The 25,981-nt window shown below is 42.7% G+C and overlaps 1 protein-coding gene across 5 annotated transcripts in view; it reads left to right on the forward strand.

Moving 5' to 3' along the window:
- Positions 1 to 25,981, forward strand: part of Pcnx1 (pecanex 1) — a 144,113-nt gene that overhangs the window by 38,633 nt on the left and 79,499 nt on the right. For all 5 annotated transcript variants that reach the window (XM_021179162.3, XM_029484751.2, XM_029484750.2 and 2 more), the window contains exons 3-6: positions 9,781 to 9,886; positions 15,965 to 16,010; positions 16,692 to 16,781; positions 22,998 to 24,716. In XM_021179162.3, the coding sequence (XP_021034821.1) occupies positions 9,781 to 9,886; positions 15,965 to 16,010; positions 16,692 to 16,781; positions 22,998 to 24,716 (1,961 nt within the window). The remainder of the gene's footprint in view (positions 1 to 9,780; positions 9,887 to 15,964; positions 16,011 to 16,691; positions 16,782 to 22,997; positions 24,717 to 25,981) is intronic.

Genomic DNA, 25,981 nt, shown 5'->3' on the forward strand with positions numbered 1-25,981 from the left:
AACACTAAAATGTATATATAGCTTAAGTAAATTTTATATTTTATATAATCTGCATTTTCCACTCGATGTGTTGTAAATATCTTTCAGTTTTATATTCTTACAAGTATCCCTCTGTTGCTTGGTTACACTGTAGCAGTTTCCTTGGCTCCACCAACTCTATGTTTTTGACAGAGGGATCAAGTTTATCTGTATGGCCAGAAGTGTCTTGAGTTTTTACAAAGTAATGCACACCACTGACCTGAGTCTCACAGACAGCTCTGGTGTGGACTGGGTGTGTAACTTCATTTGGTCCTTGAAATGGTACTGCCAGTGCCATGTTACACAGCTGTGGGACTGAGTAATAGCACCCAATACACGCCACAAGCTGGGTCTGCTTTTAGCAAACTCAGCATAACATGAGTGATTTCAGGTTATAATGTAAGGACAATACAGCAACAGTGTGGCTCCTCCACCCACAGCATCTCTGTATGCCTCTCACTCACTAGTTCATGCCACCAGTCATAGCCTGAGTTTCTACCTTCCTTCCCCTCTCTGGTTTATTGAGCAAGCATTTTACTTTTGTAATAATGTTGCTCACTTTGGTAATCACAAACTACCATTATTCTCATTAGGTATCCATTGGTATCTGCGAGCTTCTTAAAGCTGGGCCTTGCTTTCCTGTAACCGGATCTTAGCTCTTAAGTTAGTGCTTGGCACTGACAGTTACTCAGGAAATATTTGAAGTAGTAAAAGCACTTTACTTTGATAGTTTTAATGACATAAACTGCATTGTATAGATGTATTGTAATTTAACTTCTGTTTTTAAAAATAAATTCTTTATTCACTTACTGTATGCATATGTGCCTGAGCACCATGTGCCTGCATGGTGTCCTTGGGATCCGAAGGCATCAGGTCTCTGAACTGGAATTACAGATAGTTGTGAGCTGCCGTGTGGGTGCTGGGAACCCAGTCTGGGTCCTCTGCAAGAGCAGCCGGTGCTCTTACTGCTGAGCCGTCTCTACAGCCTCCTATTTTTAGTTACATTACTATTTGAAATTTAAATTTTATTGTGAGAAAGATCCCTGTGGTGCTTATTTTAAATTATTATAGTTTTAATCTCAACTTACCAGAAGTATAACTCCTGGAAAGGCTACGCTGGCCTGTGCACTGTCTACACAATGATATGTCCCATTTGCCTGTCGCTGCTACTTGTCTTCTTGTGTATACTGTAAATCCCTTGATTACTTAACACACCTAATACAGTGTAAATGTATGGATGGGGTTATTATATTGCTTAGGGAATAATAAGAAAAACATTATACATATTTAGTGTAGACATACTTTTTTTCTCTTTCTAAACACTTTTGATCTACAACTGGCTAAATCACTGGATTCGGAGCATGCAGATGTGGAACCCAAGTGTATCCATGTCAAGTTCTCTGCCTTATTTTCTGCAAGTGCTCGTGCACGTATGTGCGCGTGCGCACACACACACACACACACACACACAATCTCTCTCTGCTGTTTTTATCATTGTAGTTCATAACAGGCCTAATACTTAGTAATATGAATCCTCCTCAATGTTTTTACCCTCATTATTACTTTGGTTATTCTGATGTACATATTTTAATTTTTGGTGATATATACTTGCTTATTCTCTAAAATATTTTCCATTGGAATTTTGATGATAAATGTATTAAGTTTTGAGAAAGCAAACCATTGAGAGAGAGAACGTTCAAGAATGTAGTAGGGATTTTGTTTATTTTTGTATCATACAAAATTATAAACTTGAGAGTTCCGCACACTTCTTCAGTGTATTCCATATAAAGGGGAGACAAGCTTGAGAGCCATTAGTTGAACATACAGTGTGCACTCTGCAACTTCGAACCTGTCAAGCCACACCCTGCCCAGGGGAGCTGCACACTGCTGACTGATCTGGGCTTTGTATTATTTCTGATTGTGTGCTCTTGGCATGCAGTTACATGATTATGTTGTCAGCTGGTGAGGCAAATAGATAACTCACTTTAGAGTCTCAGAGCGAGAACATGTGGAGGGCTATGTGCACCGCCAGGAGCACCCTGGCTCATGGAGCCACCCTGACATTGTCTTGTCTCTGCTTATAAACAGTATGTGTTCAGTTAGCTTCTGTTGATTGTGTTTACATTTTCCTTTATTTTAAAGAACCTACTCTGAAAATGTGTATGTTAGAGTGTATATCAAACATAAGGGTAATTTGGAGACTAATATTCAGGTCAGTATGTAAGCACTCACTGCTTAGCTGAGGACATAAAACAGTATATAGCCACCGAGGAGCTCATGCATGGTTTCCTGTCATCTACGCTTTCTTTCAGCACTGAACATTTCCCTGACTTTTCCATGAAGATTTCTATACCTTCTGTTTTCATCACGACATGGTCCTGATAGATGTTCCTAATGTGTTTATTGTTTATTTTGTGTGCTTTGAGTTATCCTGTATATCTCTGTCTAGGGACATTTTCACAATACCTTTTCAGACTTAAGTGACTGTTGCGTAGCTATTATTTGTTCGCATTCACCATCAAACAGGCCATACATACTCCAGGGAGAGAGCGTAATCAGATGATTTCCAGCTTTCTCCTCTGATGACACATTGCGGATCTTCTGGTACACTTGTGTATAGCTAGCATATGCAAGCTGCTTCTTAGGGTATCTTTGAGCTCATTTTATTGGGTAATTCCAAGCTATTTGCCACAGTGATTGTTACCAGTTAATTTTCAAAGATCTCATTGTTCAGTATTCACATGAACATGTGATACTGGTAAAAATTTAGCATTTAGCCATACATACCTGTAATCCTAGCACTCAGTAGGCTGGGGCAGAAGGATTTCTGTGACTCTGAGACCAACCTGGCTGCAGAGTGAAACCTTAAAAGATGAACAGCACTTTGCCATTCAGGAGTCTACACCAAGCTTCGCTGTGACTTGGAGTTGCTTCCTCGTACTTCATCATCACGTGGGTGCCAGTTAGCTTTCTCTCCTTTCTGTTGCCCATTTGTGAAGTGTGAAGCTGTCTTTCTTGTTGACTAATAGGAATTGTTCATTTATTTATATCACTGTTTATTACATATGGTAAGGCATCTCTGAGTTTGCTGTTTTCTTTCCTAAGATTCTTAGGATTGTTAAATTTTGTTGTTGTTTTGAGATGGGGTCTTAACAGGCTAGCCTTGAAATGTAGCTGAAGGTGGCCTTGAACCCTTGATCCTTCTGCCTCCAATGCAAGGTGTTGGGCTTAGAGGCAAGTATATGACATTTGGCTTAATTATCATACTTCTTAAGACTTTTGTTTTGTTGGTACTGGGGACAGAATCCAGGAACTTGGGAATGCCAGAAATGAATGTTCTTTATCTGCTGAACTGTATCTTTAACCCATTCTTGGATTAATAAAACCACATCATCATCATCATCATCATCATCATCATCACCACCTAGTAACTGACATTCCTGTGTCTTCCAGAAGTATTCCCTGTACAGAGATCTGATATTCTTCTGTATTTTTTAACACTTTATTTTAGTTTTGAGTGTTATCTCAATTATTTCAGTCCACAGTGTCATGTAAGGGTTCAGACTTAGTTTCCCTCCGGTATAGTTTAACTGACTCTTTTTGATAGCAGCCACCGTATTTTCTCTGCTAGGAATGGAATTGCATTCACAGCCGCGTGCTCCTGGACGTCCTTTCTGTGGTGCTGGTCCAGTCGCCTGTGCCTCACTCACACTTTGTGTTACAGAAGCTTTAGGCCCGGCTTGTGGTAGCCTTGCTCACGACGGGAGAACTGTAGCCATCATGGCTGCTCCAGCCTTGCTCACATGAGGAGTGAGGAGAACTGTAGCCACCTTGGCTGCTCTTTGTTCTTTGGCATTTTTCTGTTTTTAATCAGAATTGCTTTGAAAATGTAGATTCTTCGTCAGAGTCTGCATTTCTCTGTAGTATGTTAACTTTCTCCATCTAATCTTTCAAAATTCCTTTAGGGTTTATAGTTCTCCATTAAAAATAAGTTTATTAAATTATTTTAGTTTTCTACTTCAAGTTTTAAATTTTTGCTATCTTATTTCTCTCCTAAATGTAGTAGTTTTCATTGTATCCAGAAATCTATTTAATTTCGGTATCAATGAGGCACATTGTGTAATTTGTTTTCCTGTGTGATAGCAGTTTTACTTCCTTCTTTTTAGCCCTACTTCTTGTTTAATTGGGTTTTGTTGACTGTGGCTTTTAACACCTGCTTAGATTGAAATAGAACTGGAGTACATCTTCATCTTTTCCTTTTTAAAACTATTTTTTAATTAAAATAGAATGATATCACTTCCCTCTCTTCCCATTCCTCTCTCCAGCTTCTCCCAGGTCCCCACCTCTGACTCCTCCTCTGCCCTTCTCTCAAATTGACAGCCTCCTTTTCTTTATTGTTGTCACATATGTATCAGCGTATATGTGTGTACACAATATGTAAATACCATCTGAGACAGTTTTGTCATTGGTGTGTATATGGGTTTAGGGCTGACCACTGTGAATCAGACAGTTAATTCTTGGAGAAGGTGGTTCTCCTTCCCAGCCATCATTAGTTCTCACAGTTCTTTCTCTGGGTGCGTGGGACCCCCCGAGATTTCCCCCTTCCATATTAGCATGTTCATTAATACTGCCATTTTTCGGGTCTTGTTTATGCCGCCATTTCTAAGGGAGTGTTCCACAGCTGCCTAATACAGTCTTTCCGCCCTCTTTCCTTGATGTTCCCTGCACCATAGATGCAGGATCTGTAGAAGTATCCATTGAGGGTGGGCTCCCCAGGATCAGTTGATCTCTGCATTGCATCCAGTTGTGGTTTTCTGTTGTGGTTTCTATTTCTCTATAAAGAAAACCTTTGATGAGGGGCGGTGACTGTACTCACACCTGAAGACTTGGAACTAGGAACAGCAAATGAGAGAGAACATGCAGTGTTTATCTTTCTGGGTCTGAGTTTTCTCTTTTCTAGGTCCATCCATTTAGTGATACATTTCATGATTTCAGTTTTCTTTGTAACTAAATTTATTGTTCATGTACCTCATTTTTATTACCCATTCACTGGCTGACGGACATTAGATTGTTGTGTCTGCTGGCTGCCATTGTTATTAGAGCATCAGTGATCATGGTTGAGCACGGATTTGAGGACTAGGATGCTTTGTCCTTTGCATAGTTGGAACTGCACAGTTGGCTCACAGGGGAGATGCACTTCTGGTGTTTTGAGGTGTTTCCTCTTACAGCACGACCGTGTAGATTTCTGCTACAGGTTTTTGTGCATCTCCTTTCTTTACTCTCCCACCAGTGAGCCTCACATTCCGTTCTGAGGGGAGGAAACAGTCGGGACCACACACAGTTCCTAAGTAGAGCCAGCCGTTGTGTGTGTGGTACCTTAGGGCACTCAGTTGATTGCATGAGTGAGTGTCTCCTGGAGCCTATGGTTTTTGGTGCCCTCTTGTGTGACAGAGCAATTCAAAAATATTTAAATCTTATCTTAAGGAGTTAGAATCTTTAATGCTTGTATTATATTTTTAAACTGTTATATGAGGAAGTTGATAAATTGAATTTAAGGATTTGGATGCGAATATTCTAGAGACAGGCTGCATTTTCTGTTTTTTTTTTTTTTCTGGTGGTAATGCTTGTTAATGCTATGAACCAAAGCTCTATTTAATCTATATGAAGCTGGATTTCAGGCTAAGGTTTCTAAGAGAGAGCTACTCTGCTTAGGGACAGTGTGTGTGTGTGTGTGTGTGTGTGTGTGTTAAATCTATTCCTATTTTCATAGGCACAATTATAATCTAGAGTTCAGTTATAAACTTAGTATTATGAGAGTGTTAGGGTGTTTTTGACCAGAGCCTGAGCCTCAGTAGTTGATATGATACTGATGACCCCAAACCTAGTTTGTGACACCTCTTCTAATTCATATTAAACAACTTCTGCTTCTCTGTACATTGTTTTGTGTTTTGTTTTTTAAACAGATGGGGAAACTAAGACACAAAGGTAGCAGCTTCCTGACTTTGCTTCTTTGCTTACTGCACAGTTGAAATTGCTGTTCTTGGCAGGGCTGTGCTGAGTTCTCCATTGCTAAACTTGGCAAGTCTCGCTAATAGGGCAAGCATTTTGTGTGTTAAAACATACTTAGAGTTGCAGAGAGGGCAGACTGATAGACATTTTATTAGAGTACTTTTAAAATAATGGTGGTGGTGTCCCTCTCTCCTTTTTTTTTTTTTTCCTTTTTAGATTTGTCCATTTTTGTTTTTTGAATCCGTCCTTTCTCACCCCTCTGTATTGACTAGGGACCAGTCAGTGTTCATTCTAGATGATGGTTCCTCATCTGGGAGTGATTCTAGCCCCTGGGCATCTGACAGTTGTATGAGAGTTTCTAGCGTTCACTGCTAGGGTGTGCTGCTTGGCAGAGATGCTGCCAGCCACTGTGCACAGGCAGTCCTTGCATCGTGAATTACAGAGCCCCAAGTGTAGACAGGGATAGAGTGAGGAAACCTGCTCTACGTAGCAGTGAGGAATTGGGCCAGAGGAACTTGGATGTGAAAGACAGTGCAGTTTCTTAGAAAGAGTGTGCGTGGCTTTAAGTTTAAGTTTTGCAGACCTGACATTCAAACATACCTGCCTCAAGTGTATGACAAATAAAGAGCCGATTCTCTCACACACTGTAACTCCCTGGGCAGCAGTGTTAGCTTGCTTACTTTGAGACCTCTTGCTAGAGATTGCCTCTTCTAGTATTTCACTTTTTTATTTGTAAAACGAGAATAGTAGCACTTACAAATTTTAAGGAAGTTTCATCAGAAACACAAACAAATCAAGTACTTGTAAGACTGGGATACAATCACTTAGATTATGACCACTTGAGGTTTGTTTGTTTGTTTGTTTAAATCAGAAAAAGTATATGAAAGTGAGCAAGATTGTCTTGCCTCTGACTGGCTAAACAAATATCTGTCTATATGGTGAAATATTATTTGGTCACAAATATAAATGAGGTATTGCATGCTACAATGTGGTTGACTCTTGAATATGTTATATTATATTATGTTATGTTATGGGAAGGAGGCCATTTCAGGCCATTATGTGCTACATATGATCTGCAATGCCCGGGTGGGCACATCTGTAGAGATAGGAGGTTAGTGTTTGCTAGTGTAGGAGGATGGTAGGAAAGATAGAGGAGAGCTGCAGGTAAAGTGTCTGTCTGTGAAGGGATAAAAGTGTTCCAGAATTGAGTATGATGATGGTTTCGTAACTTTATGAATATGCAGAAACATTGACTTACACAGATACATTCTGTGGTATATGAATAAAGGCCATGTATATGCACATACATGTAGAGACATACAAAGCAGGATGAAGGCTTTTCATCCTTCCTCTGGCATAGAGTGTTTTGTCCTTCATCATCACTATGCCCTGCATCTTTTAGTGCCTGTGGGTCTGACTGAGTTGAGTGGGTCCATTCTAGTAACATTGCTAGGTGCTTCCCATGCAGACTCAGTGTGGTGATAGCTGCACATAACATACCCTTTTTTGATGTAGCCTGTATTACTGCTATGAGTTAATGCTGAGCAGCTAACGAACTGGAACATATCCCCTCTCATGTGAGGTATTAATATACTTAATTGGCCATGATCTTGGTAACGAGTTTTTAGGATGCTGTATTTATATAGATGTATAGCAAGTTAGAAAGTTATTTCTTAGTGGCCTAACTTCATTAAGCTAACCAGGAACATTATTGTTCTGAAACCTTTAGTAATAGAAAGTATCCTAGTTTGGGTTTTATTGCTGTGAAGAGATACCATGACCATGGCAGTTTTTATAAAAGAGAACATTTAATTGGGGGCAGGCTTAGAGTTTCAGCGGTTCGGTCCATTATCATCATGGGAGGAAGCATGGCAGCATGCAGGCAGTCATACATGGTGCTGGAGGAGGAGCTGAGAGGTTGTTTTGTTTTGTTTTTTTAATTCACTTTATGTCCCTACCACAGCCTCCCTCCTCCCTCTCTTCCAAGTCCCACACTTACAAATCCCTGCCCCCATTGCCCCTAGGAGAAGGGGAACTCCCTTTGGCTACCACCCCACCTTGGCACATCCTCTCCCACTGAGGCCCAAACAGGCAGGCCAAGTAAGGGGAAAGGGATTCAATAGCAGGGACTAGAATCTGAGACATCCCCTGTTCCACTTGTCAGGGAAACCACACCAGCACCAAGCCGCACATTTGTTACACATGCGTAGGGGTTCTGGGTTTAATTCCTGAATGTTGGACCCAGATGGTGGCCACTATCATCCTGGCCTCAATGTCTGTAGTAGCTCTAGGCTTTAAAGTCTACCAGAAGTGCTGGAGAGACGGCTCAGCAGGTGAGACCACTGACTGCTCGTCCAGACAGTTCAGGTTTGGTTCCCAGCATCCACGTGGCAGCTCGAAACAACCTGTAACTCCAGTTCCAGGTGATATAATGCCTTCCGGTCTCTTCAGACTATTGGCACGTACATGCTGCAGAGACATGCACACAGGTACAGCATTTACATCCATAAAATTAAGGTTTAAAAAAAAGATAAACAGAAAACAGAGAAAAAAATGTCAACCATGGGACTCCTGGCCTGATCCATACTAGTCTGAACTGGACTAATTCGTTTTCTCCAGAACTACGTACTCTCACGTCCAGAGCGGGGCTATGTTGATGGTGTTTGATAGCTATAGTCCTGTTTGTTGGAGTCAACATAATCTAAATCTTGTGAGAATTTGGGGTGAGGTGATTAGATCACTGGAAAAATGTGGGGGATTGGCTAAGATGGTGACTGGTAAGCTCTAAAGGAGAACAAGTAATTCCGCCCTGGCCTTCGGCTTTCTAAGACTGTTGTTACTAATTAGCATCACTTCATAGTCAGGCCTTTAGCTCACTAAACACAAATCTTTGCTTCTCAGTTTGTTTGGTTTTTACTTATTTTTTCTCTTTTTTTCTTTATTTACTTAATTTTAATTTTTATGTATTTTTTGAGACAGAGTCTCTACATAGCCTGGGTGTTCCTGGAACTCAGTATGTAGACCAGACTGACCACTAATTCACAGTGACCCATCTGCCTCTGCCTCTACACTGCTGAGATAAAGGCATATGCCACTATGCCCAACAAACAAACCATAAATCAAAAAGCACAGGTTTCCAGTTCTTTCAGCAATTAGTACACCGCATAAGTTCACTTTCCTTATAAAAGCACAGCTGAGTCTTCCCTGGCACGTTGATCTTTGTGTCAGACAGTTAGTTGGATAGGTCTCTTGGAAACCTCAGCTAGCATGGTATCTGACTGCTTTCAGTTGGCCTCTTGCTCCTGCTCTTGGGAAACAGATGGCAACCGCTTCTTTGCAAGGGTGGTTTTATGGCCTGGGCCATCAACTCTTTGCTTCCTGTAATTAAGGCCAGCTTCTCCTTGGGTTTGTGTGGACAGTCTGCAATAGGAGATAAGTTTGAGTACGTCCATCCTGGTGTGGTTATTAGATGGTCCCAACTCGCAGCTTAACAGACTTCACTCTGTGTTTACTCTGTGAAAAAGCAGGACCTCTGTTGGGCGCAGTGGTGCATGCGAGTTTGAGACCAGCCTGGTCTATATAGTAGGTTCTAGAATAAACAGAACTGTGTAAAGACACTGTTGCAACGACAACAAAAAAGAAAAAAAAAACAGGACCTCTTGGTTTTGTAGAAAACAAGACAGAAGCCAAACAAAGGAGGTTGTCAGTGACAGTTGATGACAGTTGCTCTCTTTCTCCCATTTTCCTGCACAGTGACCCTGGAGGAGGGATTGAGATGTCAGAATTCATTCGGGAGGCCACACCTCCGGTTGGCTGCAGTTCAAGAAATTCTTATGCTGGTCTAGACCCAAGCAATCAGGTAGGAGTGTACTTCTATGCTGTGCCTTAGTCCCTCTTTCTGGTGCTAGTGCTAGCCAGAAAGCATACTTAGAGCCATCCGTAATGGCTCTCTCTCTCTCTCTCTGATGACATTTTTGATTAATGTATATCATCTATATTCGTTATTCTTTTTAAGTTAATTTTTAATTTGATTTGTATGGGTATTTGTGTGCCATGTATGTATCACCTGTAGAGATGAGGGCATCAGATCCCCTGAAACTGGAGTTACAGATGGTTGTGTGCCACCATGTGGTGCTGAGAATCAAACCCAGGTCCTTTGTGTAAGTATTACAGCTCTGAAGGGAAAGACTTCCCCTATAGAAGTGTTATAGCTCTGCTCTGAGAGGCATCCTGGTAGAAAGAATACCACGAAGCCACACTATATAACAAACCTCACACAAGATATTTATTGCGGGAGTTGGGAAAGACCCAAGATGGTGGCTGCCACTGCTTGGGCAAGAAGCAGCAGAGAACTGAACAGAAGGCAGGATTTATATAGGGTTTGTTGGGGTCGGGTGGGGCCGGGTGGGGCTTTTCAGGGTGAGGATTAGTGAGACTTCAAGTCCTGAGCTTGGGGTGGGCACAGGGATTGGCTCTGGGCTTGGGGTTGGGGACAAGCCAGGTCAGGGTGTTCTTTCCCTGCTCCTTTTGCATTACATTGTGGGAAGGCAGAGACCCTACTGAGCCATCCTCCAGCCCCTAACTGTTACTTCTTAGTATTCACATTGCTAATATATAGTTGCTGAATGGTCACCACATGCTCTCCTACAGTTACTTTTGATCAAGCAGCTGTGAATGCTTTAGCTTAGCTCACCTGCTCCATCCTCCTTGCCTTTCCTCATCCATATTGGAAACAAGATGTCTGCATGGTTAAAACGTAGAAATAACTTATCCCAGATTTCAGTGATGAAATGCTAATGGCAATGCTAGGAGTGGAATATAAACCTACCACTAACAGTTACAATGTATGTATTTCTGTTGTATTACTTTTACCCTTGGAATGTAGCTCTCTCTGCAGGTGTCTCCATAGAGGAGGCCCTGCCTGCCTGCCTGCCTGCCTGCCTGCCTGCCTGCCTGCCTGCCTGCTTGCCTGCCTGCTTGCCTGCCTGCCTGCCTGCCTGCCTGCCTGCCTGCCTGCCTGCCTGCCTGCTTGCTTGCCTGCCTGCCTGCCTTAGGTCTAACCCCAGCTCTGCTCCTTTGTTCTGAGCATGTCTGCACCAGGCCAGGGCCTCTGCAGTTCCCTCCCCATTGCTTTCTCAGCAGCTCCCTCAAGTGAAGTAAACTTTGAAAGGAACTTGTCACATAGGGCTTTATGTAATTGTGGGGTTTTGTGGTCACTTTGTCAGTCCTTCCATTTTGAAGGAAACGGCTGATTTTCATCAGGGTGTCATGGAAAATTCACTTCCTAAATTTCCTTTCCGCATCCCTGCTGTCACAATAGTTCCTCTCGTCACATTATAGCCTGGGGGTTGAAATCACTCCTCTCCCCCTCCTCTCGTGTCCCAGTGAGAGACCTAGTTTTGATTCCTGCCCTACTTTAGCTCTTCTTGAAACCACCCCCCAATCCTCAGTATTTTCAGATCTTACGGTGTTGGCCCTTTTTGCAGACAGTGCACTTATATTTATTGCAGCTTAGTTTCTGATGGATGACATGTGGTGAGTTATAAACCTCTAGAGTCGACGTTCCTCTCTCCACTCAGTAATATCCTGCCTGTGCACACCTGACTTTCAGTTTGTGGTTCCTAATTACCTTTATGTGAATGGATAATAAAGTTTTACAGTTGGAATTGAACTCAGCCCCTCACTTAATAGCAGCCGTCCTGGTTCTCTGGATGCTCTCTCAGTATTCACATAGTATCCTGATATTGATAGCAGAACACTCAGAATAGGATTATGAAAACAACACAGTCTGTGATCCAGAATCTCCAAAAGGGTCTTGTTTTGTAATACATGTTTATAGATTTGCTCTAAGTTTGAGTTAGTAACAGTTTTTGTTGTGAAACTGTTGTGCATTATAGAACAAAGAGGGTGTTAAAGTTAAGCTCTTTCCACCCTCCATGGAATGGGGAAATTTGGTATAACAAAACAGACAGAAAATTCAGGACCAGCTATTCAGACAAGTCCATGTTCCCATGGTAATGAGGGTGGTTCCTTAAAGCTTCGGGTTGCAGGGTGTTTGTTTGCACTGATGCTCTGCTACCCCGCTTTTGTTCTTGGTGGTCTTCATGCATTCCACAATTTCTTCTCATAGAACAACTGAGTCCTTACTCACTGTGACCATTGTAACAGTCCTGCTTAACAAATACAGGCAACAGCAGCTTAACCCTGGGAGTTAATCCTACATTTCTGCTAGTGTTTGGAAAGCCATACTTAATTTATTATTTTTTTAAATTTTAATTTCAGAAGGACAAATTAAAGGACATAATAGGTATCAGTCACCTTTGGATACCTACCCTTGGTGTCATTTCGGTTGATCAGTAATATCTGTAAATATTTGATCTAGGATTGTGACTTAGTCCTACTGTCAGAGAGATTGTGACCTGAGTAACCATTGTCAGTCACTGTTTTACAGACTATGCTAAGGCACACATGGATCTAAGCACACTCTGTAGACAGTTGTGCTTTTCTTAGGTGGTGGTTCTTACATTCAAACAGGGAGACACTTTCCTCATTGGCGTTTTATGCTGTTTATAGTGTGTAATTATTTTACCTTTAGAGAGGCTAAAGTGAAAATGTGAGTTAGGGCATTTGTATCTGTATGGAATGCAGCTGATATGTATGGACACACACTCTCTCTCTTGTTTGTTGTGTTGCTCCTGGACATGTTGTCATGATTGGTTATGTGACTGTCTAGGTGGAGTTACCATGGCTTCCCTTCAGCTTCTTCTAACCTGCTCTTTCCCACCCTTGCTCCCTTCTGCCTTAGTCATTTCTCCTCACTTCCCCCTATCAGTACTCCCCCCACCCCACCCCCACCCCCACCTCTGCCTGCACTTTCCCCTTCTGTTTGCCTCTTGTCTTCTTTGAAATAATTTAGTGCTTGTAAATATTCAAGGTAAATATTTGGTCTAGGATCATGACTTGGTCAAAGATGATGATGGTGACTTATTCTTACTGTCAAAGAGATTGTGACCCAAGTAACCGTTGTCATGTGATCTGTTACTAAGGAACTAACACAAAATCTTTTCACAAAGTCATAGTTGCCTTCAAAATGGCCCTGAAAAAGGGTTGACTTCAGAGGAAGAATAATGAATTCCAGCTAGAGAGAAAGGCAGGGCTCCACTGTAGGGTGTGGCCTTGCCTGACATCCCCAGCTCTTGCTGAATCTTTGCTGTGGTGCTCACCATAGGGAAAACATAGGACTGTGTATATAAGCCATTTACATGGAAAACTTTACTTCTAAGTGTAGGAGTTACCACCAACTTCCTTTTTTTTTTTTTCTTTTTCTTTTCACTTTTACAAAATTTAACAAATAAGGGTTAGCCGGGTGTGGTGGCGCATGCCTTTAATCCCAGCACTTGGGAGGCAGAGGCAGGTGGATTTCTGAGTTCCAGGCCAGCTGGTCTACAAAGTGAGTTCCAGGACAGCCTGGGCTATACAGAGAAACCCTGTCTGAAAAACAAAAAACAAAAAACAAAAAACAAAAACAAACAAACAAAAAAAAACCAAATAAGGGTTAAAGAAGAAAATCAAACCTTTGATGTCATACATAGTAAAAAACTTTTAAAGATAGAGAAGTCACTATGCATAGTGTCTTCGTTGGTTGTGTCACAAATGTCATGAGCTCTTCTGCAGTGACATTTCTGTAATTTATATTATTAGTTATCTGTTGTATATAGATGTGAAGATTCTTTGATTTTGGAGAGGGCTTGATGGAGAAAGCGTTAAGAATCAGTATCTGTGGGATCTAGTAAGACCTCCTCCACCAGCAGACAGAACATTACTCATCCAAGAGGGATTTAGAGAAGTGGGATTGGTGTTTGCTGTGTGGGTCTGGAGGCAGCTAGTACTGGCTGGCATTGTCTCTGTCCTCTAGGCTTGTCAGTGAGGCCCTGGGGTGAGCAGATTAGCTGAGTTGTGATGCTGCTGTGAGGGAGTAGGAAGTAGGCAGGGTGGGGCAGAGGCTTTGCCAGGCACAGAGGCATTTCCCTTAAATCCAGTCATCAGAACTACTAGGTCCTGTGGCCCCCTCTAGAGGGTTCTCATAGATCAAAAGACATGGAGTCACATCTGTACAAAGTGGGGAGCTTGGCCAAGAGAGGAAAGGGAAACATTTGACGATTGTGAGCAAATAACTAAAACTCCTATTCAGATAGTTTGTTTCCTAAGTTTACATTCCCAGAAGAGAATCCACTAAGGGGTGTATGTATTTGCTTGTTTAAACGTTTTATCTAAGAAGTCACTATGTGTTTGTATTTCTAGTAGACAAATCATATTTTTCCCAGTAGCTTGTCTGCCTGTTTTAGTAGGTGTTTTAAGAATGGAATTTTGCTGTTAAGAAATTAGGGTCTTATTCTTTTACTGTTATTACTTGTTTTTAATTTTAGAAATAGTTTCTCAGTGTAAAGACAGGCTGGTCTTAAACATGAAATCTTCCCACCTCTGCCTCCCATGTGCTAGAATTCCAGGCTGGTAACACCACGCCTTGCAACTGTTCCCTTCCAGGGGCGGGATAGTGAGTGCCTGATGGTGTATTTAAAGCAGATGTTAAGAAATCCTGAGAGAATCAAGCTTAACAAACAGCCCTAAAATATTATAAAACTTAGTGTGCTTGCATTTTATGTGTTGTGGGCATGTGCACGAGCGCCTGCATTTGTTGTTGTTGTGTGTGTGCATGCAAATGGCTGGCTAGTGAGTTCTAGAGATCTGCCTTTTCCACCCTGCCTTTTCCACGCTGGACTTGCGGGGGCTGCCACTGTTGTACTGGGTGCTAGAGATCCAGTCAGATCCTCCTGCGCGCAAAGCAAGCACTTACAGGCAGCGTTCTCTCCAGCCCTGCAAAGCTTAGTTTTTATTGGTAACATCAAGTTTATAGTTTCACCTGTACATATTTTTGTTTTCTTTTTCACTGACAAGTTCTTACACATCACAGCATCTATCTCCCGTGTCTTTACTTCTGAGATAGCAGTTAATGGCCTCCGGGTTCATTTAGCCTCTCCTACTCTGCAAGTGGTACAATTACCCATCTTTGAGTTTATCTCTTGTATACTGTGGCTGCAGTGACTTTATGAAGTGGAGGGGCAGGGGACGTGTAAAGAAAATAAGTACTCTATGATTTAAGTTTTATTTGCAATGCTGAATGTGAGAAACCGTCTTGAGTCCATTTAAACAGACTTACTGGAAGAGTTTCTGCAGCTTGCCGGTTTAGTTGGCAGAATCATGCTGTATTTTGTTTTCTTACTGTATTTGTGGAATTTGTGGTATTTATTGATATGATTGTGTAAATGATGTGTATACATTTAGGAAAATGTTAGGCCATCTTGAATATAAACTTTAAAGGCTCAGTTACAATTACAGTGGGTGCTGAGAGTTCCTTTTTTAAAATTTTTATTATTTTTAAATGTTCTAACCATCATTAAAAAGTTCCTCTTGTCTTAGAACTAAGAATAGTAAGACTTGATGTTGTACTCTGTATTTTTTTTCTCCTCAAACTTGGTTGTTTTCTGCTCTAAGAAGTCCTATGTTTTTTTCCCACAGACTCAGTGTGTGGCTTTGCTTCTGGTTTATAACACAACCGTGCCATGATATAATGTAAAATAATGATAATAACTCCTCAGTGCAATTTGCTTGAGGTGGCAGGTGTTTGCCCCAGGGCCCCCATCAGTCTTTAGTCCACAGAGGCTCCATCCGTCTTTGGTACTCAGAGGGTTTATCAGCAGGAGCCGCAGCAGCTGCGTGCCTCTGAGAGAATGTGCCCAACAGGTGTCTTTAATATCGATGAAAATGACTGATAGCATGCCAGAGAAGATGATTTTGATAGTCTTGTGCTTTGGATTAGTGGTGACTTATGGCTGGTGGGTTAATTCATTGTTTTTTTTTTTCCTTGTCTTGATTTCAGATTGGATCTGGATCCTCTCGACTTGGGACAGCAGCAACTATTAAAGGTACCTTACTGAGCACTGGCTATTCCTCTCTCTGAAAGACAGCCTTCCACTAGAGGGAATTTTTTAAATATGCCAGGGCATAACATGATCTTATTAAATTGTCTGATTTAAATTGTGTTATCCTTTCATCATTTAAGTATCTCAAAAATATTTGAACATTTGTATTATTTATAAGTTTTGATTTATTAGAAACCTTTTGGCATAGGGGATATATTTTCCTAAGTATGGGTTCAGCTTATGAAAAACTAGTTTGCTGTGCCAGTTTTAAATGTGATCATAATTGAAACATTAAAAGAGAATTATTTCCCTAAAATAAATGTATGGTTTTTCTATATAGTGCTGTAGTTTCTAACCTTCGTGGGGAAGGACATTTCCCTCGTTTGTTTCAGTTTTGTTATAAAGTAGTTGGTATTTCTTTTTAGAATCTGCTTTTTAAAAAAAAAGCTAACACTAACTCTCCCATATTCTTTGTATTCTGTGTTTGGTGTTATGTTGTTAGGTCACACTGTCATTCTCTCCCATAGTCTGTCCTACTTGGTAAGACAGTCAGAGCATTCAGCACATAGTGAGTGGTTGCTGGTGTCTGACCTGCCTTAGGTGACAGGACCTCCCACTCTCTGTCCCTTCTCTGCTGTGCCTTTGCTTCAGGGTCATGCCCGCATGTGTTTGTCTACATTGTAGGAGACACGGACACTGCTAAGACCTCTGATGACATAAGTTTGAGTCTGGGCCAGAGTTCTAGTCTTTGTAAAGAAGGAAGTGAAGAGCAAGGTAAGCATGCTTGCGGTGGCACTCTCCCACCCCCAGCCTTCATTATTTCTTCCTCCTCTCCCTCTTCTTCTTTAAGATTTATTTATTTTATACATGAGTACACTGTTCCTGTCTTCAGACACACCATAAGAAGACATCAGTTCTCATTACAGATGACTGTGAGCCACCATGTGGTTGCTGGGAATTGAACTCAGGACCTCTGGAAGAGCAGCCAGTGCTTTTAACCGCTGAGCCATCTCTCCAGCCCCCAAACTTTATTTCTCATAGGCATATTCTGTTTATTCTGTTGCTGGTATTTGAAAGTTATCTTGTCATTGTTAAATTGCTTTTGAGGGCCCCTTTCCCCCTTCCCAGGCTTCTAGACTGACTGCGTGGTATGGATTTCATTTTCTTTCTTTTAAATTAAAGGTAAACCAGTTACTTTTCATTTTGCAGTCTTCATTTCTATAATGTGTACCATTGTGATGTCTTGACAACCAGGTCATAGTCTTAGAGCACTGAGTCTGCTTGCATTTAGGGGTCATATGTCTTTATCTTATTGTATATCTAAAAAGCACTAAGCAAGGGTTTTGTTGTTTGTGTTTTATGGTAATCTAGCTGCTTGAGATTTATACACATACAACTCTACCATTGTAGCCAGGTATAGAGGAGCTTAGATAATGTCTGGAATTCACTAGTCTGTTGTCTAGCTTAGGAGCCCACATGCTTATTTTTGCAGAGGCCTAGGTAGCTCTGCAGCTCATCTGTCCCCTCGGTACCCAGCTCTGTTGTTACGGAGGAGAAGGATCCCTAAACTACTTGTGAGTGGACATGGCTGTACCAGACTGCCGTGAGTCCTTTACAAACACGGTCGGCCTGGATTCCACAGCTGTTGGTTGGTTGCTTGTCTTCATGTGCATTTACCCAGCTCTCACTCCAGGCTGTTGGTACATCACAGATGAGCCCGTTATGACTTTAAGAAGAGTTGTAGGAAACTTACCCACACTCACAGCCAAAGTCAAACTACTATACTACTTTAAAATAATGTAAAAAATGCTTATTGTTTGTAGATGTGAGTGCATGGGTGTGAGTATGGGTGAGGGAAAGAGAGAAGGAGAGAGAGAACTGAACTCAAGAATAGCATCCACTGTTAATGCAGGAGCCATCTCTCTGGTCCCTCAAATAGTTTGTAACTTGGCTTTTTATCTGTTCTTATTATGTACATGGCACTGTTTTAAATATTGTAAGTTAATCAGGGAATAGTTTGTACTCTCTTACGGCTTTCACGGTCTCATTAGTTGTAGTACTAATGAGTTGTAGTACTGTGAATCAGTTATAAGAGTAAACAGATGGAGACTACGAAAAGTGATAATCTTAAATAGAGTGGCTTTTTACCTACATCGAAGACCTAAAGAGAGCCCCTTCTCTGCAGGGGACAGCGAATGCAAGAGGTGTGAAGTCAGAGCGCACCTGTCAGGTTTGGTAGAACGTCTCAGAGGGCATTTCTAAAGATACTTGTTCTAATTCCTGGGAAGATGAACTGCCATTGTAGCCCTGACTCTGAGACTGTATCAAAGAGGTGAATGCTGAAGTTGGGAGGTCATTTGGATGCCCATTGTAAACATGAGGGTAGTAAGACATGGTCTATTTACATTCTGTGTGTGTGCACTGTGCGCTAATAAGATGCTGTTAAAGGACTTTAGTAGTGTCCTATAAGATTTTAATAGTACTATTTGGGATGGACAGCAGGAACAATGAGGTGTCCTTTCTAAATTAAAGACAGGAGAGAATGGAGGCTGGGGTGGGACACCCAGTTGGGGCATATTTAGTATGTGCTTCTTTGGGACCTCAGTGCAGTCATGAGAAGAGAAGTCAGGTTAGGTGTCTGGGTTTGACATTTAGGAATTGTCAATTTGTAAATACCAAGCAGCCCAGCCAACACACTAAATATGGGGTAAGAGCTATGTATGCAGGCTCATGCCTAGAACTTGGGAGGGTGAGACAGAGTATTGTTATGAATTCAAGGCCAACCTGAGGCAGCAAAGTGGCAAAGTGAGTTCTAAACCACCCTCTATTTATAGAGACCTTTTCCAAACAAAAACAAAAAAACAAAATAACCCCCCCCCCCAAACAACAGCAAAGCAAACAAAGTGCAAAAGCACACACTGAGTCAGGTTCTTCTGAAGTTGGTAAACTGATGGGGCAGTTCTGGTTAGTTCAGGTTAGCTGGCACAGGGTTCACATGGTCCTGGCTGGGCTTTGTCACCACCTAGTGGCAAGTGTCTGAGCTGCTGAAATACTGTTTGGGACTGCCTTGGTCTCAGGTGCCTGGCTAAGTTGGTACTTGTTTTGTTCCTGAGTCTAGATTCTTAGTAGAACTAAGCATCTGGAATTCACCCTGATTCTTGACTTCCAAGGAGGAGATTTTGCCAGTGTCTTTGCTCTGTCCACTCATGTCTTCCCTGTGCAGGATCAGAATTCCAGCGCACCCCTCCCCCCCCCCCCCCCCCCCCACACACACACACATACAGACGACATCTAGATGTTTCTGAGTGTTTGTCCTGGTGCCTGGAACCTGGGGGAGATTGAAAAGAGGAAGTATAGGTGGAAAATTGAAAAGTCTCAGGGCTCTGCCCTGAAGTTTAGAGTGCATAGAAACAGCTGCTGTGGCAAGAGGAACTCTGAGCCTGCTAGATGCCAGCATGCTGGAGGAAGGCACATGCCTGTCAGTACTGCTGCTCAGGCAAAGGGCTTGCGGGTGAAGCTTCTCCATTACTTAGGAGAGTGAAGATGCTGCTTCCCGTGACAAGGAATTTTAATGGAGTAGTATCAGAACCTGTTAAACTGGGAATGTGACTGAGTAGGCGAGTGTGTGTGTGTGTGTGTGTGTGTGTGTGTGTGTGTGTGTGTGTGTAAGGCCCTTGGTTTAGTCTCCAGCACCGCACAAAGTCCTGAAGAATTGTTTAAGAGAATTAGGGGAGAAAAACTCATGATTATAAACTACTCTTTCAATAAATTCTTGCAAAGGACAAGACAACTAAGATGTTAACTAGCAGAAGACATGAAAGATAGGGGAGGGAGATTTTAAGAGAAATAATAGCATGTTTCTGTCATTGATAGAGACAGTCCGAGAGAGAAGCCCAGAGCACACTTGAGGTTTACAGATAAGTGTGGTCAGCTGTTATCTTAGGAGAGTCCTCAGGTGTGAGGAGTGAGGTGACTCACACTCCTGCTGCGAGGACACTGTAACCTTGCTCTATTATTTTTCATTACGATACAGCTTTCATTCTATAAAACTCCCCCTTCCAGCTTCAGTGCTTTTTAGTACACACACAAGATTACAGTCCTGTTATCAGACCTCTTTATCACCCAAGAAGAAACCTGCACCTGCTACCATCCCTTTTTGCTTCTTCAGCCGCTGGTTGTTCTTGCTGTGGAAATAAGAGGGCCTGAGTTCAATCCCCAGTGTAAAATCACAAGGTGTGGCCGTGCACACCTGTGGTCTTGGGGAAACGGGGAGAGAGAGAGAGAAAAAAAAAAAAAAAAAAAAACAAAACCAAGTGCCAGAGCTTGCTGTCTAAGCAGGCTGACCAAGTCAGAGAGCTCCAGGCTCAGTGAGAGACCCTGGCTCCGAAAGGAATGGGGAGCAGCTGAGGGAGACACCGGCGTCAGCTCCGCCCCCACGTGTGCACCCGTACCTGCTCCACCCTGCCCCACAGGTCCTTGAGGAAAGTTGGTTTGGAGCATTGGCATTTTTAAAAATTCAGTATTTGTTAAGTTGTTTATCTTTCATGTGTATGGCTGTTTTTCCCGCATGTGTGTCTGTGCGTTACTTACAAGCTTGCTCAGAAGTCATCAGACCCGTACCTGGAATTAGAGATGTCAGGAACTTCTATGTGGGTGCTGGGGGTTGAATCCGGGTCACCTGAAAGAGCAGCCAGTGTTCCACTGCTAAGCCATCTCGCTAGCCCTGATCATAGCATTTTAAAACTCCCGTTTCTTAATTCTGTGCTTCTGTGAGTGTGAGTGTGTGTACACACACCCTGGAGCACATGTGGAGGTGAGAGGACTACTCCTTTAGAGTCAGCTCTCTCCTTTTACCTTTAATCCATGGATTCTGGGATCCAGTTCAGGCAAGCCTGTTCCCAGTAAGCCACTGTGCTGGCCCCAGATGCAGGGGTTTGAAGTATATGAATGTGTGTGTAACTTCATTCCTATTATAGTTTTAGGAGAGAGTGTTTGCTTTCACCCCTGAGATTCAAGTGAACATCTAACCCTCCTCTGAGTTATAGTTGGTCTATATGGTTACAATAATTAAAGCATAGTTTTCTTTTCTTTTTGTTGTTTTTTGTATTTATAGCTCAGACTGGCCTCAAATTCATGATCTTGCTACCTCCGTCTCCTAAGTGCTTAGATTACAGGCATGAGTCACCACATCTAAATTAATTTTCTTTTGATGAAGCTAACATCAGGTTCAGGCATCCTTTCCTGTCAAAATGAAGGTTTTAAAAGTCAGCTTTTGTGTAGGTAGATGGACTTTTTATGTCTGTTACTTTATGAAGTCTGTATGATAATTTAAGTCAGTAGCTCCTACCTTAAATGAAAGATGAAGGAGTGCTCTTATAACATAGAGCAACATGTGTTTTTTTCTTAAGAGGCTTACTTATAATTGCTTCATCAGTGATGAAAGAAAATATAGGATTTTAGCCTGTAATTATTACTATTTTTTGTTAATACTTAACATATTTTCATTGAGGACATAGAACATACTATACATGATTTTGGGTTTTATTATATTTTTATTCTTTGAGGATTTCATATATCCACACAATGTGTTTTGATCACATTAATTCCCACTCCTCCCCCAGCTCCATCCAGCTCCATCCCCTGCCCCCTACTACTTCATCCCAGCTTTGAGTCTTCATTTAAGTGTGTGTGTGTGTGTGTACACGTAGTTTGTGCTGTCTTAGTATAATCACAGGTGTGGGTCCATTCAGTGGAGCACCCTCCTAGGGCACCCCTAAAGTGATTCTTCCTCCCCCCCAGACACATCACCATATGGCACATCCCTCAGAAGTGGGGCCTATGAGCTCCTGTCATTTTGTGACTACCACAAACCATGAGATACCTTGCATCATGTTGTATTTCGTTTCATCATTGATCAACACTTTGATTCTGTTGTTTGTTTCTCCCTACTTTAGGTCATAACTTTTTATGTGACTGATCAACACGGTGGTGGTTGTATGTGTATTTGTGTAATGTGGACATATATGTGCTATGATGTGCATGTGGAGGTCAGAGCACAGCTGTGTGATGTTAGTGTCTCCTTCCCTCTTCATGCTCCTGGCATATACTCAGGTGGCCAGGTTTGTACAGCAAGTTCTTCACCCACTACATCATTTTGGAGCTCCATTCTAGGTTTTTGTTTGTTTGTAAAATAATCTTTATTATTTCCCAAAAATTAAAGTATTTCCTGAGACACAATATTAACAGTTACTATTAATTTTCTTTTTAAAATATATACATATAATTATATATGTGGATATAGTCAGCATTTCCTGCTTGCTACTTAATAAGTTTGATCACAAATCTTTTAGATGAAGAAACAAAGGCTCCAAATGGTAACCTAAGGTTATCTATTTGGAAGTTAGAAATAGAGCTCACGGGCTGGTGAGATGGCTCAGTGGGTAAGAGCACCCGACTGCTCTTCCGAAGGTCCGGAGTTCAAATCCCAGCAACCACATGGTGGCTCACAACCATCCGTAACGAGATCTGACTCCCTCTTCTGGAGTGTCTGAAGACAGCTACAGTGTACTTACATATAATCAATAACTAAATCTTTAAAAAAAAAAAAAAAGAAAAGAAATAGAGCTCACAGCAGGCTGTGGTGGCACACACCTGAAATTGCAGACTCAAGGTGCTGGATCAGGAGGATCTGAAGTTCAAGGCTAGCCTAGGCTAAATACAGAAGGCTAGCCTAGGCTAAATACAGAGACCCTCTTCAAAATTGAGGGGGGAAGGAAGAGGAGAGAACACACACACAGGAACTTTTTCTGAAGCCTTTGAAGAGCTCAAATGATTTGACAGTTCAGTTCCTTCCATCAGTTAGAATGGGTCTTTGGGTTGACTGGTTAGCTCTGCTTGAGGTTTGCTCATACTCGACTTACTACTGCATACTGTGAGTTCTTTTCTTTGTTAACCAGTGCAGAAGCTGACATGTATCTGTATTTGGCACAGATTTGGCGACTGATCGCAAGCTCTTCCGCCTGGTCTCCAATGATTCCTTCATTTCTATTCAGCCATCCTTGTCCTCTTGTGGACAGGATTTACCAAGGGACTTCAGTGACAAAGTGAGCCTGCCAAGTCATAGCCAGCACCACCGTGTTGATCAGTCACTGTGCAGTGCCTGTGACACAGAAGTGGCTTCTCTTGTACCTTTACATTCACACTCTTATAGAAAGGAGCACCGACCACGAGGAGTGCCACGGACTTCCAGCTCTGCCGTGGCTTTTCCTGATGCATCACTGAGTGGCCTCCCTCTTTATCAGCAGCAGCAGAGACGGGGGTTAGACCCTGTTACTGAGTTAGACTCATCTAAGCCTCACTCAGGCACTAGAGAGTCCTCAGCGGGGAAGTCCTGCCCTGCTGCACAGTCTCAGCCTGCTGCTGACAGAAGAAAAAGTAACTCCCAGCCACCTACAAAGTGTGGGAAGAGTAGGGCGCTGAATGCGGAAAAGAGTGTGGACAGTCTCAGGAGCCTGAGCACGCGGAGTAGCGGGTCCACCGAGAGCTACTGCAGTGGGACCGACAGGGACACCAACAGTACCCTCAGCAGCTATAAAAGTGAGCAGACCAGTTCCACTCACATCGCGAGCATCTTGTCTGAGCATGAGGAGGAATCTCCTAAAGTGGGAGACAAGAGTGCCCGGAAGAGAGAGTGCGGTGCTGACTCAGTGGAAGAGAGGAGCCATCGGGCTGATGACCGAAGGACTAGCAGTGACAAGACTGCCCCAGAGGGGAACACGCCTGCTGGGCCTACCGAGGCCCCAGATGCTCAGGCATCTGAGGAGATGGCTGACCAGGCTGCTCCTAGCAGCTCTGCATCAGAAGATGCCAATAAAAACCCCCATGCAAATGAGTTTACTGTGCCTGGCGACAGGCCGCCTGAGCAAAGTGCAGAGAGCAAAGAGGAGCAGAGCGAGAAGCCCAGCCTGTCCACCGACTCCAAAGTTTGTAAAGACGATGGTGGGAAGCAGAAGGAAGGAGACGTCCGGCCCAAATCCTCCAGCTTAATCCACCGGACAACTTCTGCCCACAAGCCAGGCAGGAGGCGCACAGGAAAGAAACGGGCTAGCAGTTTTGATTCTAGTCGCCATAGGGACTATGTTTCCTTTCGAGGAGTCTCTGGAACCAAGCCACACAGTGCTGTATTTTGTCATGATGAGGATTCTAGTGATCAAAGCGACTTGAGCAGAGCACCCAGTATTCATTCTGCTCACCAGTTCAGCAGCGACAGCTCTTCCAGTGCCACTTCTCATTCCTGCCAGTCTCCCGAGGGCAAATACAGTGCCCTCAAGACCAAACATGGCCATAAGGACCGGGGCACAGACTCAGACCACACGCACAGAGCTCATCCGGGCCCTGAGGGAACCACCAAAAAGAGGGCCTCGCGGAGGACTTCCAGCACAAATAGTGCCAAGACTCGGGCTCGGGTGCTGAGCTTGGATAGTGGCACTGTGGCCTGTTTGAATGACTCAAACAGGCTGCTGGCACCGGACAGTATGAAGCCCTTAACCACTTCAAAGTCAGATCTCGAGGCCAAAGAGGGAGAGGTGCTGGACGAGCTGTCTTTACTGGGCCGGGCTTCCCAGCTAGAGACGGTCACGCGCTCCAGGAATAGTTTGCCAAGCCAGGTTGCATTTCCTGAAGGGGAAGAGCAGGATGCAGCCACTGGAGGTGAGTAAGCTACTGCACCACTGTGGGTTGACCCTGTTGCTCAGAAAGTACGGTTCCTCTGTGTTAGGAAAGCACACTTCTCTTGGTGAACACGGTGGTCTCCAATGGCCCCGCTGTCTTATGGGACACATCAGCTTATTCTTGACTGCCTCCCCCTTCTAAGCCAGTTATGCTAGTAATTATCCAGTTATTTCTCGTCCTTTATACAGTAGCAACAGTATTACAACTGTATTAGGGTGACAAAGCACTCACAGCTGTGACTTCCACAGTGTGCGGCTGAGCTCCCAGAGATGGCTGCTCACCAGTCATGTGAGACTCTTCCAGATGCTAAGGTAGCACTGGTGGTATATTTGGATAACCAACTCTTTTTCTATTTCTGTGCTTTTCTCTCAGTTCAAGTTTTAGTTATTAATAAAAAAAATCTATAATTTCACACTGTCCTTAAAGTTAAATTAAGTTGAAGTTTATATTTATTAGCATTTATCATATGATTATTTGTTTTTTAATTTTTGAGACAGGATCTCAATGTGTAGCCCTGGTTGTCCTGGGACTCACTACATAGACCAAATTGGCTTCAAGCTCACAGAGATCTGTCAACCTCTACCTCCCAAGTGCTGGGATTAAAGGAGGGCACCATGTCACCTGGCTCTGTTAGCATTTTAATCCATTAATAGTCACCATGGTATCCCCTGTGCTGGTGATGGTGTTTGGGTAAAGTAACAACTTAGTGATTTCAGGATTTGGGGGAACTGTACAGAGTTGGGTAGGTGATGCACTACTGTGTCAGTGTGTGTTGGGCCTTTTTACAAGGATGTCTCCCATTCCCTCCTCCCACCCACGCAGCTCGTTGCCTGTTCTGCTAGAGTGAGAATGAGCTTCCTGTTGTCAGCACGCATGTGTCTGTAATAGAAGGGTTCTGTTTATGCAGACATTTTCAAACATGTCTACACTTAACCTCAAAAGAGTTCCAGACTCATCAGCACTATTTCAAAGGTCGTATTGTGGAAATGTTCTTTCTATTATTGGCAAGGTTCTGACAAAAATCAACTTATAGTGGGAATGTAAAGAAATTATTTTTAGTGCTGAAGGACTAACAAAGTAGTCTTGTAACCACTATGTTAGAAACGAATTGATCTGAAGTAGTTGTTACCACTTGGTGGCTGTGTAGTCATTAAAGTCCTAGGAGTCTTTGACCTGGATTTCATTCTGTATTTTCTGACAGATCTGAAAGACTATAAAGGCTTCTCAGAGATATCGTGTCCTGT

Source organism: Mus caroli, unplaced genomic scaffold (assembly GCF_978045245.1).
Source record: "Mus caroli unplaced genomic scaffold, Mus_caroli_1 scaffold_14, whole genome shotgun sequence".
Lineage (NCBI taxonomy): Eukaryota > Metazoa > Chordata > Mammalia > Rodentia > Muridae > Mus > Mus caroli.